The 13,941-nt window shown below is 30.1% G+C and overlaps 1 protein-coding gene across 2 annotated transcripts in view; it reads right to left on the minus strand.

The window, feature by feature from the left end:
* LOC146538311 (A disintegrin and metalloproteinase with thrombospondin motifs 1-like) overlaps positions 1-13,941 on the minus strand; it is a 47,806-nt gene that overhangs the window by 28,154 nt on the left and 5,711 nt on the right. For both annotated transcript variants that reach the window (XM_085186630.1, XM_085186629.1), the window contains exons 5-6: positions 3,270-3,410; positions 1,790-1,909 (exon numbers count right to left, since the gene is read on the minus strand). In XM_085186630.1, the coding sequence (XP_085042756.1) occupies positions 1,790-1,909; positions 3,270-3,410 (261 nt within the window). The remainder of the gene's footprint in view (positions 1-1,789; positions 1,910-3,269; positions 3,411-13,941) is intronic.

Consider the following 13,941-nt stretch of genomic DNA (forward strand, 5'->3'; position numbering starts at 1 on the left):
AAAAGATGGACTGTATTGAATTATGCCAGACAAAAATCACTGATTTTATCATAATATAAATACTTATATTTCATTCAAAAGATTTTTCTGTTATCTAATAGCAATTATTGTATTTATTACGACATTAAAGCCGTCCTGGCGCAGGTAAGGGTGTGACTGTAACGCGACAGTTGTGGGTTCGATCCATGCTTGGGGAAAATGAATTGTTATTATTAATATTTTCATTTCTTCAGGCAAAAGCCCGGCGTTAAGTTCCGCCAGTCAATAGTCAAAACTCGGTGGAATATTCTTTAAACTGTCACAACTAAGCTAAAATAAAATAATATGGTAAATTTAAGCTAAAATAAAATAGTTGTCTATTCGAGTAGTTTATCATTCGATTATACATAATACAGTTTATAATCTATACTCTATACTAATATAATAAAGCGGAAGAGTTTGTTTGTTTGTTTGAACGCTAAGATCTCTGGATCTACTGGTCCGATTTACTATGTTTTTGTTTTGTATGAAAGCTGCATTCTTCAGAAGTGCTATAGGCTATATAATATTACATTACATATACATACTAATACATTAAAATACTTTCTAATTTGACATGCAATTTATTCTGCCATGTTAATAACAACAGTCGCGTCGCTACGCAACCGTTTCCGCGTCATTTTGATATTCATCCTTATGAAAAATATAATAGTCACTTTTAGCATTTCATCTAGATTGAAATTATTTCTCTAGAAATTATATTCTTATATTTCAAGCAGGCATAGCCGCGTCCGGGTCCGCTAGTAATTATAATATAATTAATATAATATAGAGCTAAGTTATTGAAAATAACAACACAATATTGAACATAAACATAATTAACTAAAATATTTTTGACGAAATATTTACACCGCTGCTAGAATTTCGCCATAACTAATATTTACTTTCATACACCACCGCTGTAGTTTAAACTTTAACAGGAAAAACAATGTAAATATTATGATATTATATATAATTATATTCAAGTCCATATTATATTTGTGGGTAGAAAGAATTTTAAAAGAAATCTTTTGAACATCATACAGGCTGTTTGCTTTCCACGTGTTTACAAAGATCTTTGCGACGGTAAAGGCTGCTAACTTCGCTGTTTATTTTTTCTCTTATATTTTTGCTTGCATTGGAAAGTTACACAAGTCGAAAGGATACCTAATTTCTTTTTGTTTATTCTATGCTGTTATGTCTGCTTACTGATTTTAAAATGTCGACATTGGTTCTTAAATATTTCTTTTTTAATTGCAAATAATATCCCACTAATATTTTAGTAATTCATTACTGAAGTTTAGTTGTTTATGGAAGCTTTAGTCTAGAAGTAACCAGCTTTAGTCTAGAACTAATCAACTAAATCTAGAACCAACTCTGTATTTTAGTGTTATTGTCAGCGCTAAATTATAATTTATAGCGTACTTAGTAAATATTATGTTAATTTCAAAGGCTTTCCTCTACGATAGAAATTATGTTTATTCCGTAAAATATGTGTAGAAAATACAATTCAATTTCATTTTCCCCAGAAATAATAAGAGTTGAACAATTCTTCTTTTCTTTTAGTTTCACTTTATATCCTGCATATAGAAATAGACCATGCATATATAAACTAGTATTATGACATTCCGGTATCCACCCCCCCACTTAATTTCAAGACATTACTTGTTGAGTGGCGAAACTCGACGTCGCGCTTTGATTTATTAAATATTTTTTAAAAATATAAAAAAAAAAGAATCTAAAATTATAAATATTATTCCCATAAACTTACCCTTCACCAAATTCTGTGCGGCATTGTTCATCCATAGTAAAGACATAGTGGGACAGTTCCTTAGCACCTCCTAACTCCACACCCTCATCCTGACTACGCTGATGTAGGCACCACCATTTTCTAAATATTAAAAACAATATAAAGTTCGTCTTCCTCCTATAAATACATAGGTTGTATTTGTATTGTAACAAGACCTTACTTAAACGTACTTAGCTAAACTAAGTTATAGTTTATCTTGGGTTCTATTTATTTAGGCATATCAGACAAGTTACATTGAAACTGTTATTATTAGCAAAGTCAACATTTTATGATTTGTCATCTTAGGTTATAAATGATAAATTTTAACTATAATAATTTACGAATATACTAAAATGCCAAAAATAAACATGTTAATTGGTTATGCAAGTCTCCAACTACATACATACATGACCTCGACACCATAGCAAAAAAAAACAAATTTTTAAATGTTTCATTTCCTCGAGCGGGAATTGAATCCACAACCTGCCGCATTGCATAAGGGTGTAATAATAGAAATATGATAAAAAAATTAAATATATATACATTTTTTGCTGTGTATAGTGTCAAATGTTAAATGTATGTATAAATTTATTTAAAAACCATTATCTGTATTGAACAGAAATACGATTGAAAAGCTCACAAAGACTTATTTTATGTGGCTGTTTTATTTTGTTACCCTATAATGCTTAAATATCCGGAAACGTTAATAGAAAACAAAATAGAAAATAAATGAAACGCGACAGTAATATTACTTTTACTTTACTGTCCATAATATATGACTAATATCTATCTTTGTTCATGTTTGTTAAATATAATTAATTTTAAATTACATATAGCTAATTCATATTGTGGCGCCCAGTTAATTTGCTTTTCAACTTTCTTTAATATTAAAAGTTTATTAACCAAAGTAGGTTTAAATTTAACTTCTTTAATAGAAAATGATTTCGAACAAATAAAGATTATTATTTAAGATTATTATTAAGCATTTTATATAAATCGATATAAAACATTAAGTTTATAATCGTGTGGGAGAAATTGTGCGAGTAAGTGTACGCATAAAAAAATTTTGAAAACCACTCTTTATCATCTCCATACTTCTTCACTGCCTTTAGCGATGCACTCGAGTGAAAGTTATCTATGCACTATTTTATTTTTACAGGCTAATTTACATTTTTGTTAAAATAATTACGATATTTTACATAATCTTTTGGAGTCATATATTTTCTAAAAATATGTTATATATGTGTACTCGAGAGCTACTTATTGCACTTTTATATATATAACTTTTTGAACTTTTATAATTACGCAAATACTCATAAAATTCTGTTGCGATGACATAAATACAAACTTTGCTCCTCTGAACTCTCATCAATAGCAAAGCCTCAATTCATTAGTTACACTGCCTAAATATACATGACAATTGTTACAATCATTAAAAAACAGAATTAATACGAAAACTTACTTCGATTTTTCATGAAATTGTTGCTTAGAACAAGAAGACCACGCGTAATTGTGGAGAGTAGCAAGAACTGTGGGCGCCATCACTGATCCGCGAACACCTTCTTTTTCACACTGGCCTTCTCCATCATGAGTTAACCCCATCCTGTACAAAGAAAAAAAATGTTTTTTTAAGTTTCAAAAGAAATACACATCTATATAAATATTTTTCTTTAACATAACATAGCTGACGAAGAGAAAATTATTAGGGCCCCTCTTTCAACTCTACAAAATAAGGGGGAGTTGTGAATATAAAAAATATAATAATATTCATAATACCATATGAGATTCACGACAAAGAATAATGGAAATAAAATGGGCGTATTAACAATTCAAATATAAAATGGCTGCAGGTCATAAATATTGATAAGGGTTGTATTGCCGCTTTTCAAGCAGTCTATTAGCAATATTCTCTTACAATATTATCGTGTTTTCGTTTTAAACGGTTTGTTTATAGTCTATTATTAAATAATTTTATAAGGGAAAATTACTCTTCATACAAATTATAATGGCAATTAAGTCTGTTCTGTTTTTAGTTTTTTTTTCCAATAAGGAATTTTTATTTAACCATTTTCAGCATAAGATATTAAACATATTTTATAGAAGAGATAAGACTGTAGACTAAATTTATTGCTTTTTGCCTCTTGAGACAGCAATTATTGCGGTCAGTGGATTATCTGTGTTTTCCAAGAAGTTTCTAAATGTCTAATTTTTATTAACTTTTACTTCATGATCGTATTAAGTATACAATATATATTTATATGTGTATAAAAATGATTTCTAAATTCCTATTTGAATTTCTATCAACCTTTTTTTGTTGACAACCTTTTTCGACACGTATCGAGGTTATTATAAATTGTACCATTGACTTAGAAAAGAGCAACTGTTGAGTTTCTTGCCGGCTCTTCTCAGCAGAACTGTCTTCCGAACCGGTGGTAGCTTTTTGCTTATATGTTCATTCAACGATTCAAATATGTTTATAACAGTCTATTTGAATAAAGAATATTTTGATTATCAAATTATTTATTTTGTACTAATTTAGAAAAAAAGTATCAAATTATATATATATATAAAAGGACTTGTCCTCACTGACTGAGGTAAGACGCACGCACAGCCGTAACCGCTGATGGTAGAAACGTGAAATTTGGACAAATGTTTACTTTCGTAATCTGGACATCCACTAAGAAGGGATTTTGAAAAATTTTAACCCTAAAGGGGTGAAATAAGGGTTCAAAGTTTGTATGGAATTTTTTTTAAATCGGTACCGATTTTTATTAAATTTGAAATTTAGATTTTTAAAAGTATTTAATTGAACACGTGTTTCATCGTTTTCTAGAATTCTCCCCCTTAAGGGTGCAAATAAAGGGTTGAAAGTTTTTATAGATTTTTTTTTAAATCGGCACCAATTTTTATAAAATTTGAAATTCAGACTCTTAAAAGTATTTAATTGAACACATGTTTCATGGTTTTCTAGAATTCTTCCCCTAAGGGTGCAAATAAGGGGTTGAAAGTTTGTATGAAAAAATATTAAAAATGCCACCGATTATTATAAAATTTTAAATTTGGACTCTTTAAAATATTTATTTGAATATGTGTTTCATGGTTTTCTAGAATTCACCCCATAAGGGTGCAAATAAAGAGTTGAAAGTTTGTATGGAGAAATTTTTAAATCGCCACCGATTTATATAAAATTTGAAATTTAGACTATTAAAAATATTTCATGGAACACATGATTCGTGGTTTATTAGAATTCACTTCTAAATAAGCAAGCGAAGCTGCGCGCGTCCGCTAGTTATTGTATATAACTCAACTGTTCTTGGCAGACTTTTAAAATATTTTTAATAACAACTTTTTCAATTTTAATAACTAACGTAGTATCAACAAGTAATAATATTACACTCTACGTGATACACTAAAATTAACTCTTTATCTTTTAACATTAAGCTAAGCTTACAAAAAACATACAAATATCGCTTGTAGAATGATTAATAAAGAATCAAATAATCATCGCGATGATTCATATGAAGTCACGCACAATGACTTTTTATACGCGCAGATGTGAGGAGTTGGGGCCAATTGCTTCGACTGGTTCATAAAAAACATCATAGGATGAGAACCGCCGAGCGACACTCGCACAGTATTTACAACTGAGATATTATGTCACTCCCAGAATAATTATGGCTGGACTTGTCTCCTTTAAATCATCGGCTTCCTTTTGTAATTAAAGCGATGTTTGATGATTTACAGGTATACGCCTTTGTTTGTTAATTAATACATAATTAAATTTAATAATATTGAGGCACTCGTGGTACAGGGGCACAAGGGTATGATGACTTGGCAGAATGAATTTATTAATATTTTTCTTCATTCTAGCACTAAGGTGTGGCGTTAAGTTTCGCCACTCAACACGCAATGCCTCGAAAAATTCAGCGGAAAGTAGGGAAAAGTTTTAACCAGATCTCTTTTTACATCATCAACATTCGTGTGTTCTCCATACAACGCGACATTGGCGAAAGACGTTATCATTTGTAAAAACAAAAAGCTAAGAACAAAATAGAACAGTGTTGCCAGAGCGGGGATATAGTAATAATTAATTTCCCCGATTGAGGATTGAATTCACAATGATAGCTGTTCCATTCAAATGCTATCCCATTCTACCACTGTGGTCTAAAAAAATAAAAAATATTTTATAATATTTCATAATAAATTACCAATTTTAAACTTATTTTGTTGTTAATTAACAAAATTAATTACTAACACGGGCCCTCTTTGATTTAATCCGTGTCTTCTAAACGTTATGAAAGCTTCCGAATGTTGAATCACTGAATTGTCTCTAATCTTTCTTTGAAATCTCCGCTTAATTTGAATTTACAGGCAATCGGAATTTCTCGCCGACTGACTAAACATCAAAATACTTGTAATTTTTCTTAATATATTTCTTATTATACAAAGCCATAGAGTAATAAGGTGTGAAAAATATTTTATGATTCCTAAACATATTTTTTTATAGTAATAATACGTCTACATAAATAATATGACATACTTGTATACGACACTAAAATTTAATACTTTATTATATAAATATAATTCCTTATTATCGTAAATATTTAAATTAAACGGGAAACCATTTTCGTTTTATAGCGTAATAAACTTTAGTTACCTACTGATTGTGTATGTACATATATAATTATGTACTTACCTACATTTAAATTATATATGTAAAAGCTTTAATAACTTGAAATATTAAATGATAAAATATTGAAAATATCGAAATAGTTAACGGAACTTATATGTAATTCCTTTATTTTAACATATATTAATTTGACTTGCTTTAGAATCACGTTTTTCGAACGAATCAGAATCAGAATTTGGTGTTATTGATATATATTTTTTATTTATGACCAATTGAAATAAAACAAACACTATACAGGGTGGAATTGTCAGCACCACTTTAAATGAAACCACAGTTTTAACTACTCTATAAAAGCCTAATATAATTCGGAAAAAAAATAATTCCCAAAAATGAAAAAGTTATTTTTTCAAACAAAATAAATAATAAAATTATCGTTTTACCTGTCAAATCGGAAACGTTGCACACGTATGTGTGCGTCACACGAAATACAGGTATGGATAAAAATCGTGAAATGAAAAAAAAATCCTACGTCCAAACTGTTGAGGTACCTTGATTAATTTCTTAGGTGTGGGTTTGAAATATATTACCCTATATGCAGTTTCAATAAAAGAAGCGCTGCCTCTTCCACCCTGTATATTAACGAATGTTTGCCAAAATGGCCCATATGATATGGAAATTTTCACTATTATATGACATGGAAATTTTTTTTTGAAGGAATATATTTGAATAAAAGGAGATTCGGAGAGGCCAGTCGTGGTGCATGTACCTACACAAACGTAATCTGTCGCGTTGTGGGTTTGATTCGCACGCGAAAAAATGAAACATTTAAAATTTTCAGTTCTTTGCTCTGCCACATTGGTTCCGGAAAATGGGGAACTGAGTGTGTTAACACTGGATTCCGTCTGTGTACCCTGCTGTGTGGTTACAGAGTGAAGTTTAAATAAAAAACCATTTAAAATTTAATAAATAAATATCTCCTCGTGCCTCCGTTTCCTTCTTTTTAATTGACACATTTCGCTTATACAGCACCGTACATACCTATACATTTCATAGTCATTCTTTCGCCAAATTAATTAAAGGAAAGTAATGAAGCTAATTATTCGTGTGTTCAACAGAACACCGACAGAATTCTGGTCTTTAAATTTTTGTGACATAGCAAAATGGACTTTCTACTCTGAATATAAAATCTAATTCGTGTTTAGCGGATTAAGTTTATATTTTAGAGTAACTTGCACGATCTTTTGTCTGGGTAATGATTTTTAGGGAGGCAATGTCAAAATCGATCCTTTGTGCTTTTTATTTCATTAAACGTCGTTTACCTTTGTATATACATATAGTATTAATGTAATATAGTGTTAAATTTAAATCGATTCACAAATAGTTTTTCACTCTGCCACATATGGAAAATCAAGAGTATATTATACTCGTATAAAATTAAATATTAAGATAGCTAAATTTAAGCAAAGAAACGTCTGTAAGATTTGTAACCGGTTATGGTTACGTAACAGTATCTAAGATTTATTTGTCTAGATGACAAATAAGGTTTGTTTAAACATGAACTCATCGAGCCATATATATCGAAAAGTGGTTATATTGGTACTAATAAAAGGTATGTTGCGTGAGAAAGTTTATAGAACGCAGTTCTTTATCTTAAGCATTAGTTGAATAGTTTTCATAATGTCAGAGTATGTACTGTGATGATGGGCTGACTGACTGACAATAAACTCTACGAAATAGGGAAACTATTCAATTCAATTTCATGAGAAAAACCTTCATTATTTGAATATAGATTCAAGGTATCGTTAATGAACTGCAATTTGACATCATTAGTAACGTTTTTAAGACTTTTTCTCAATTCACATAGGAAACGAGAGCCCTTAAAATATTTTTGATCGTTAATAGACTCCTAAGATTGTATATTAAGTAATTATTATTAAATATATACTATACAAAAATGCCATAAAAATTTTAAAACGTAAAAAATAAAATAGTTATTAAGAAGTAGCGATAATTTAGAATATAAACTTTTTTATGTCCTTTATAGTAGTTTTACAACATTTTTATTAAAAAAAACTTAATAGCTCAATTGATATTTTTTTATTGAAATGTTTATATTTTGTATTATAGCCGTTTCATAAAGAAGTAAAGAATATAATTTAATAATATAGACTCATATTATAGATTTTCCATACTATACGGCAAAAAAAAATTATTATCCTGTACTGATTATTATCATAATTATATTAAAGGTAATATTCAAAATGAGCATTTGAAATAGTTTTAGAGTTAAGTGGTGGAACTCGACGCCTCACTCATGACCTCTTATTATTAGGGCGAGGAAAACAACTCATTCTTGAATTGACTCGACAGCCGTCGCGCGTGCAGACGGACTGACTGACTGACAAACAAACTGTACGAAAAAGGCAAGAAATATCAATAATTTTATATGAAAAAATCGTAAATGAACTGAAATTAACATCACCTATAAATACACCAAAATTTGAATTCCTTGATTATTACCATCAATAGATCCTAAACAAACTGTGAATGTCTTATGTTGAAATAAGCTTGTCGGAGCTTTTACTTCAGTATTCATTTGAAAATATTTTTACGTTTCACTGATATTTACAAATCAATAATAAAAAATACAATAAAAATAAAGATTTTGTTTTATACTATATACTTGTAGAAGTAAAGATCAACTATAAAAATCTACTATAATTTAACGAAATCTTTTTATACAGCAATTACCGAGATTACATTCTTGCCCTACCCTAAGAGAGATGTGAATTGAAGCGTGTAAAGGTAATGGCTCGTGATGCGCCTTTAACGTGGCCGTCTCGTTCATTTATTTACAATGCAAATATATTTGAATAGCTAGTATATTGCAACCGGCTTAAAGTTATTTGTTTTTATAGAAGTCGTAGATTATGATATCCAATATGAATTTGTTTTTAGGTTTCTGTACTTTAAAAGGTAAAAACGGAACGGAAACTTCTAAGTCAACATAATCAAAACACACAAATAAAAGAAAAAATCGGAAAAGTGAAAACTTAAAGGATTTCCATAACAAATTTATAGTAACTTTCATAAGAAAAACATCATTATAAATTTATATTTGTACTTAATTTCATACAAAATGAGTGCATATGTCCAAACTTAAGTTTATCAACTTTTATAAGTTGTACTTCCCTTGATTAAAATTCTCAAATTGGCACGGAAGCCTCGTTTAGCGAGTATAACTCAATTCAATGATTTTTTATTCTATACATATGCACTATACGTAAACCAATTTTCTCCCTGAATTTTACCGCAACTGATGTTTCGAAATGGTAAGTCAGTCATGAAATTTGTTACTAAAAAAACGAAAACCATTTACAGTTTTACGTTTCCATTTAACACGTACATTTTATAGGCAGATACGGGTTTTATGAGCAATTAAAAATTCCACAACCACAATATTACTCGTAAAAATAACGAGGTTCCTTAAAAAAAGAACTGTCGGAAATTTGTCATCGCGTTTGAAGTACATTGCAATGTAAGAATGTTAATAGCGTTAAAAACAACTAAAAAATATTTTAGTTGCTTGACTGACAAAATGAAGTATTTTAATTGACACAAATATATTATCAGACGTGGAATTCCCAAACTAAATGAAAAACAAATATAAATCAGCAACAAACAAACTGAAAATAGCAGCTACGTTTATTAGACTTGACGGTACATTTATATAGCTTACATGTCGTCACACACAATAAATCGAATGGAAATAACCCTGATCTGCATCGTCTCAGGAAATTAGGTCGCGGGGCTTTAATTATTTTAACTCTTTAAAAAAATATAAACGAAATAGCAAAAAAACTATTTATTTCAATACTGAAAATGTAATTTTATCCCACATGTATGTTAATTTCCCAAATTCAATAACGAATTTTGTTTTCTAAAAACGGGCATTTTTTCTTTCCCCCGAAAAAGCATTGAACTAACAGCCATCGCTTACTGTCGGAGATGTATTAATTACTGCACCACGACGACCACGATATACGCTTCAAACAATAAATAGGAGAATTACCTTGTTATATATTTATTTCTATATTTCATCAACAAAGTGTAGAAAAGCAAAGCAATTTGTCACTTAAAATTGGAAGTCAATGAAAATGGAGACAATATTAAAGTATATATGTATATATATACTTTAATATGTCTCCTGTCTTAATGGACACAATATTAAAGTATATATATACATATATATGTATATATATACTTTAATATGTCTCCATATAGCTTGATAAAACCCTTTTTATAACCTATTCTTAGCAAACATTGACCTTTATAGAATAAAGGGCAGCTCACGTTCATCTAAGGTTTGTAGATAAGTATTCTAACCGCTAAACTGCGGTCTCTGAGTATATTCGACCGCAGTTTTACAGTCTACAGCAAAACAAAATGCAATATTAACTTTTTTATGTAAAATGTAATTGAATAAAATGTTGTAAGTTTTATTTTATTAACCAATGAGAAAACTGGACGAGATTTTTTATTCGATATGTATATTTTTTATGTTGAAACCCTAATAACAAAGGGAACTAGTGTAAAACACTCTATTCCCATTTAGACACTTCTTTTTCTTACTTTACGAAGCCATTGCCTGTTGAAATGCGAAACTCAACGCCGCGCTTCAGATGTTGAAATATCCTTTTCTATTAGATACAACCTGTATTTAAAGATTGGTGCCGTTATAAACACATATTATAGCCACAATTTTTTTAACTTATTACAAAAAAATACCGAAAAACCTAAAAAGTAAAAATGATAATATATAATCCAAATTAACGATGGAAAATTATTATTATTTACATTACTTAGAAAGAAATACATATATAATGTAAATATAAAACATACAAAATACTTAGAAATTGTTCAAAGCGCGGCGGCGAACACTATATAAATATATTTTGGCAAATTAAGCCATGATTTGAAATTCAGGAATTATAACATCTTTCGAGGCTTGAGTGTGCGTGAATGACGTTGATTGTACTGCTCTAAGAGTATTTAACTTTCAAATGTGAACGCGGGTTTTCGCGACCTAATTTACGATATTCAAGATGTCGTCGCTGTGTCTCCCAAGTCACACGTCTCATCTTTTAGTGTTAAGTGCAGATATAAACTTCGGCTTGTCGTTGCGCAGTAAAATATTAATTTTGAAATATATATTATACTAGAGGACTTGGACGGCTTCGCCTGCTTGAACTATACGAACATTTATTAAATACATCTATGGAAATATTTCCATAGTCAATTTAGAGGGTGAATCCTAATAAACCATGAAACACGTTTCAATGAAATATTTTTGAGTCTAAATTTCAAATATTATACAAAACGATGGCGACTTAAAAAAAATCCATACATTTCAACCCCTATTTCATCCCCTCGGGAGAAGATATTTTACTTGTCACGGAAACCAAAATGGCTAAGGACAGCAAATACTTATTTTTTATTGAATTATAAAATGGTAGCGTCAAAAATACGAAAAAAGCTCTGTAAAAAATCAACATTTATTCAAAGCAGCTTGTTGCAATATCAAAGTTACTAAAGGTAAGTGTCCTTTTCAGAAAACTTTGTGTTTAGGATCCACTAAGCGCTAGGAGAGTGCTTGAAATGTATTTCCATTAACGAAAGGTACAAACTTTTACTGATGCTTTATTTTACAATTGTTTTATTTCAATAGAATATTTAAATAAACTTTACATATCCTGAATGGAAACAGAGAGAATGTCATACTGATAATGTCAAAAATAATTTTAAATGAAGATAAGTCAATTGTTCTTCGTAAAAGATAAATTAAACTTCAGTATGAAATATTGAATAACTAGCGACCCCCTTGCGGCTTCGCCCGCTTTAACTACTGGATTATTCATATAATGTATGTTTGCAAAGCACTTAAGATAATGTGAAAATTAATTAAACCTTAATGCAACCCGCATTTTCGTAGTGTCAATAAGGATTTTCCAATTGTTTTACACAGCAAGGATTTTTTAGTAGATACCGTAATTTTAAATCTGTGCTACTAATCTTTTCAAGTAGTTATTAAAATACATTTAAATGACTATTTTTAAACGGAAGAAATTATAAACAAAAGCCTACCAACTAATAACTACTATAAAAAATATGAAACCAAATATATCGCGCTGAAATAATACATTCAACTCCAATTATCCAATACGTGCAAACGCATCTAAATCTTCGTTGCTATGCCTCTATAGCGGGCGGGTTTTTTTTTCGAGCTTGTGGTTAATACTGAAGAGGGTATTCTGTCCCTGATGAAAAGCAAGCACGACGTGGCTGCCTGTGAGGAAAATTAAATAGAATGCATTGGCCGGGAAGTGAACCCGGGCCGCCCGCGTGGCAGGCGAACATTCTATCACTGAACAACCGATGACTGCTCATGACGCGCTTGTGTAAGCAAAACGTCGCGGGGCGCGTTTCGCAGCAAGGATGTTTTGATATTGTAACAACTTCTAAAGTACTTATTAAAATGAAAAAACAGTAAAAGACAGTTTTGATCTACATTAAATGGCCAACGTAACTAATATACTTATTTATATGCTAAGAGTAAGGGATAAGTAAAACTTGAGTCGGCACAGCTGATGAGTCAACGGCGTGATGTGTCAATAATTAAATGCGTTTTTCTCTAAAACTATTCGCAATTTCGAAACAGTGTAAACAGCAAATTTTATCTTCGTTTAACGTAGAAAATTAATAAAGTATTTTAAAGGATAAGGAATAATACCATTATGGAAAAATATCCCTCACAATAAAAAATATATTGAAATTACTATTTTTAGACAGAAATATGATCACTACACGTTATTCTTAAAAGATATGAATATGCCTTCGCTGACTTTTTTGTAGATCTTATTAAGAGGAACAATACTCCAGTACATTTTTTTCATGTAGTACTTACCATTAAAGCAGCGCATGCGCGAAAGTGTCTCAACGGGTAGGAGTTTAGACACATTTATCGTATTTATGTTAATTTACATAAGAATGTACAAATAATAAACTATATATAAACCTTCCCTGAGAAATACTCGACTTACTGGTGGTGAAAACCGCATAAAAATCCGTTGGGTGGTTTAGAAGAAGAAGAGTTAGAAAGTTCAGACAGACACGAAAAGCGACTTTGTTTTATAAGATATAGGATAAGCAAAGCTAAGATGAGTTCGTAACTCAAGACGCAATGCCTTCAGAATGCGCCGCAAAGTGGAGAACGGAGTGTTTAACAACCAGGTTCTCTTTGCCTCTCATCAAGTTGCAATTTTTTAGCATAGTAATAAAAAAGTAGAGTCCAATCTATCTATTGAATTAGCGATATTAGTAACATACCTATTAGATTTTAAAGTATTTCTATAGTAGAAAATAAAACGTATTTCGCAAAGGCAATAAAAGGAATCTTTCAATTTCTAGCTTTGCCTGTTTATTTTACTGTAATGAATCCTGGAAT

Source organism: Heliconius melpomene, chromosome 6 (genome assembly GCF_056956725.1).
Source record: "Heliconius melpomene rosina isolate 202511_hmr_F chromosome 6, ASM5695672v1, whole genome shotgun sequence".
Classification (NCBI taxonomy): Eukaryota; Metazoa; Arthropoda; class Insecta; order Lepidoptera; family Nymphalidae; genus Heliconius; species Heliconius melpomene.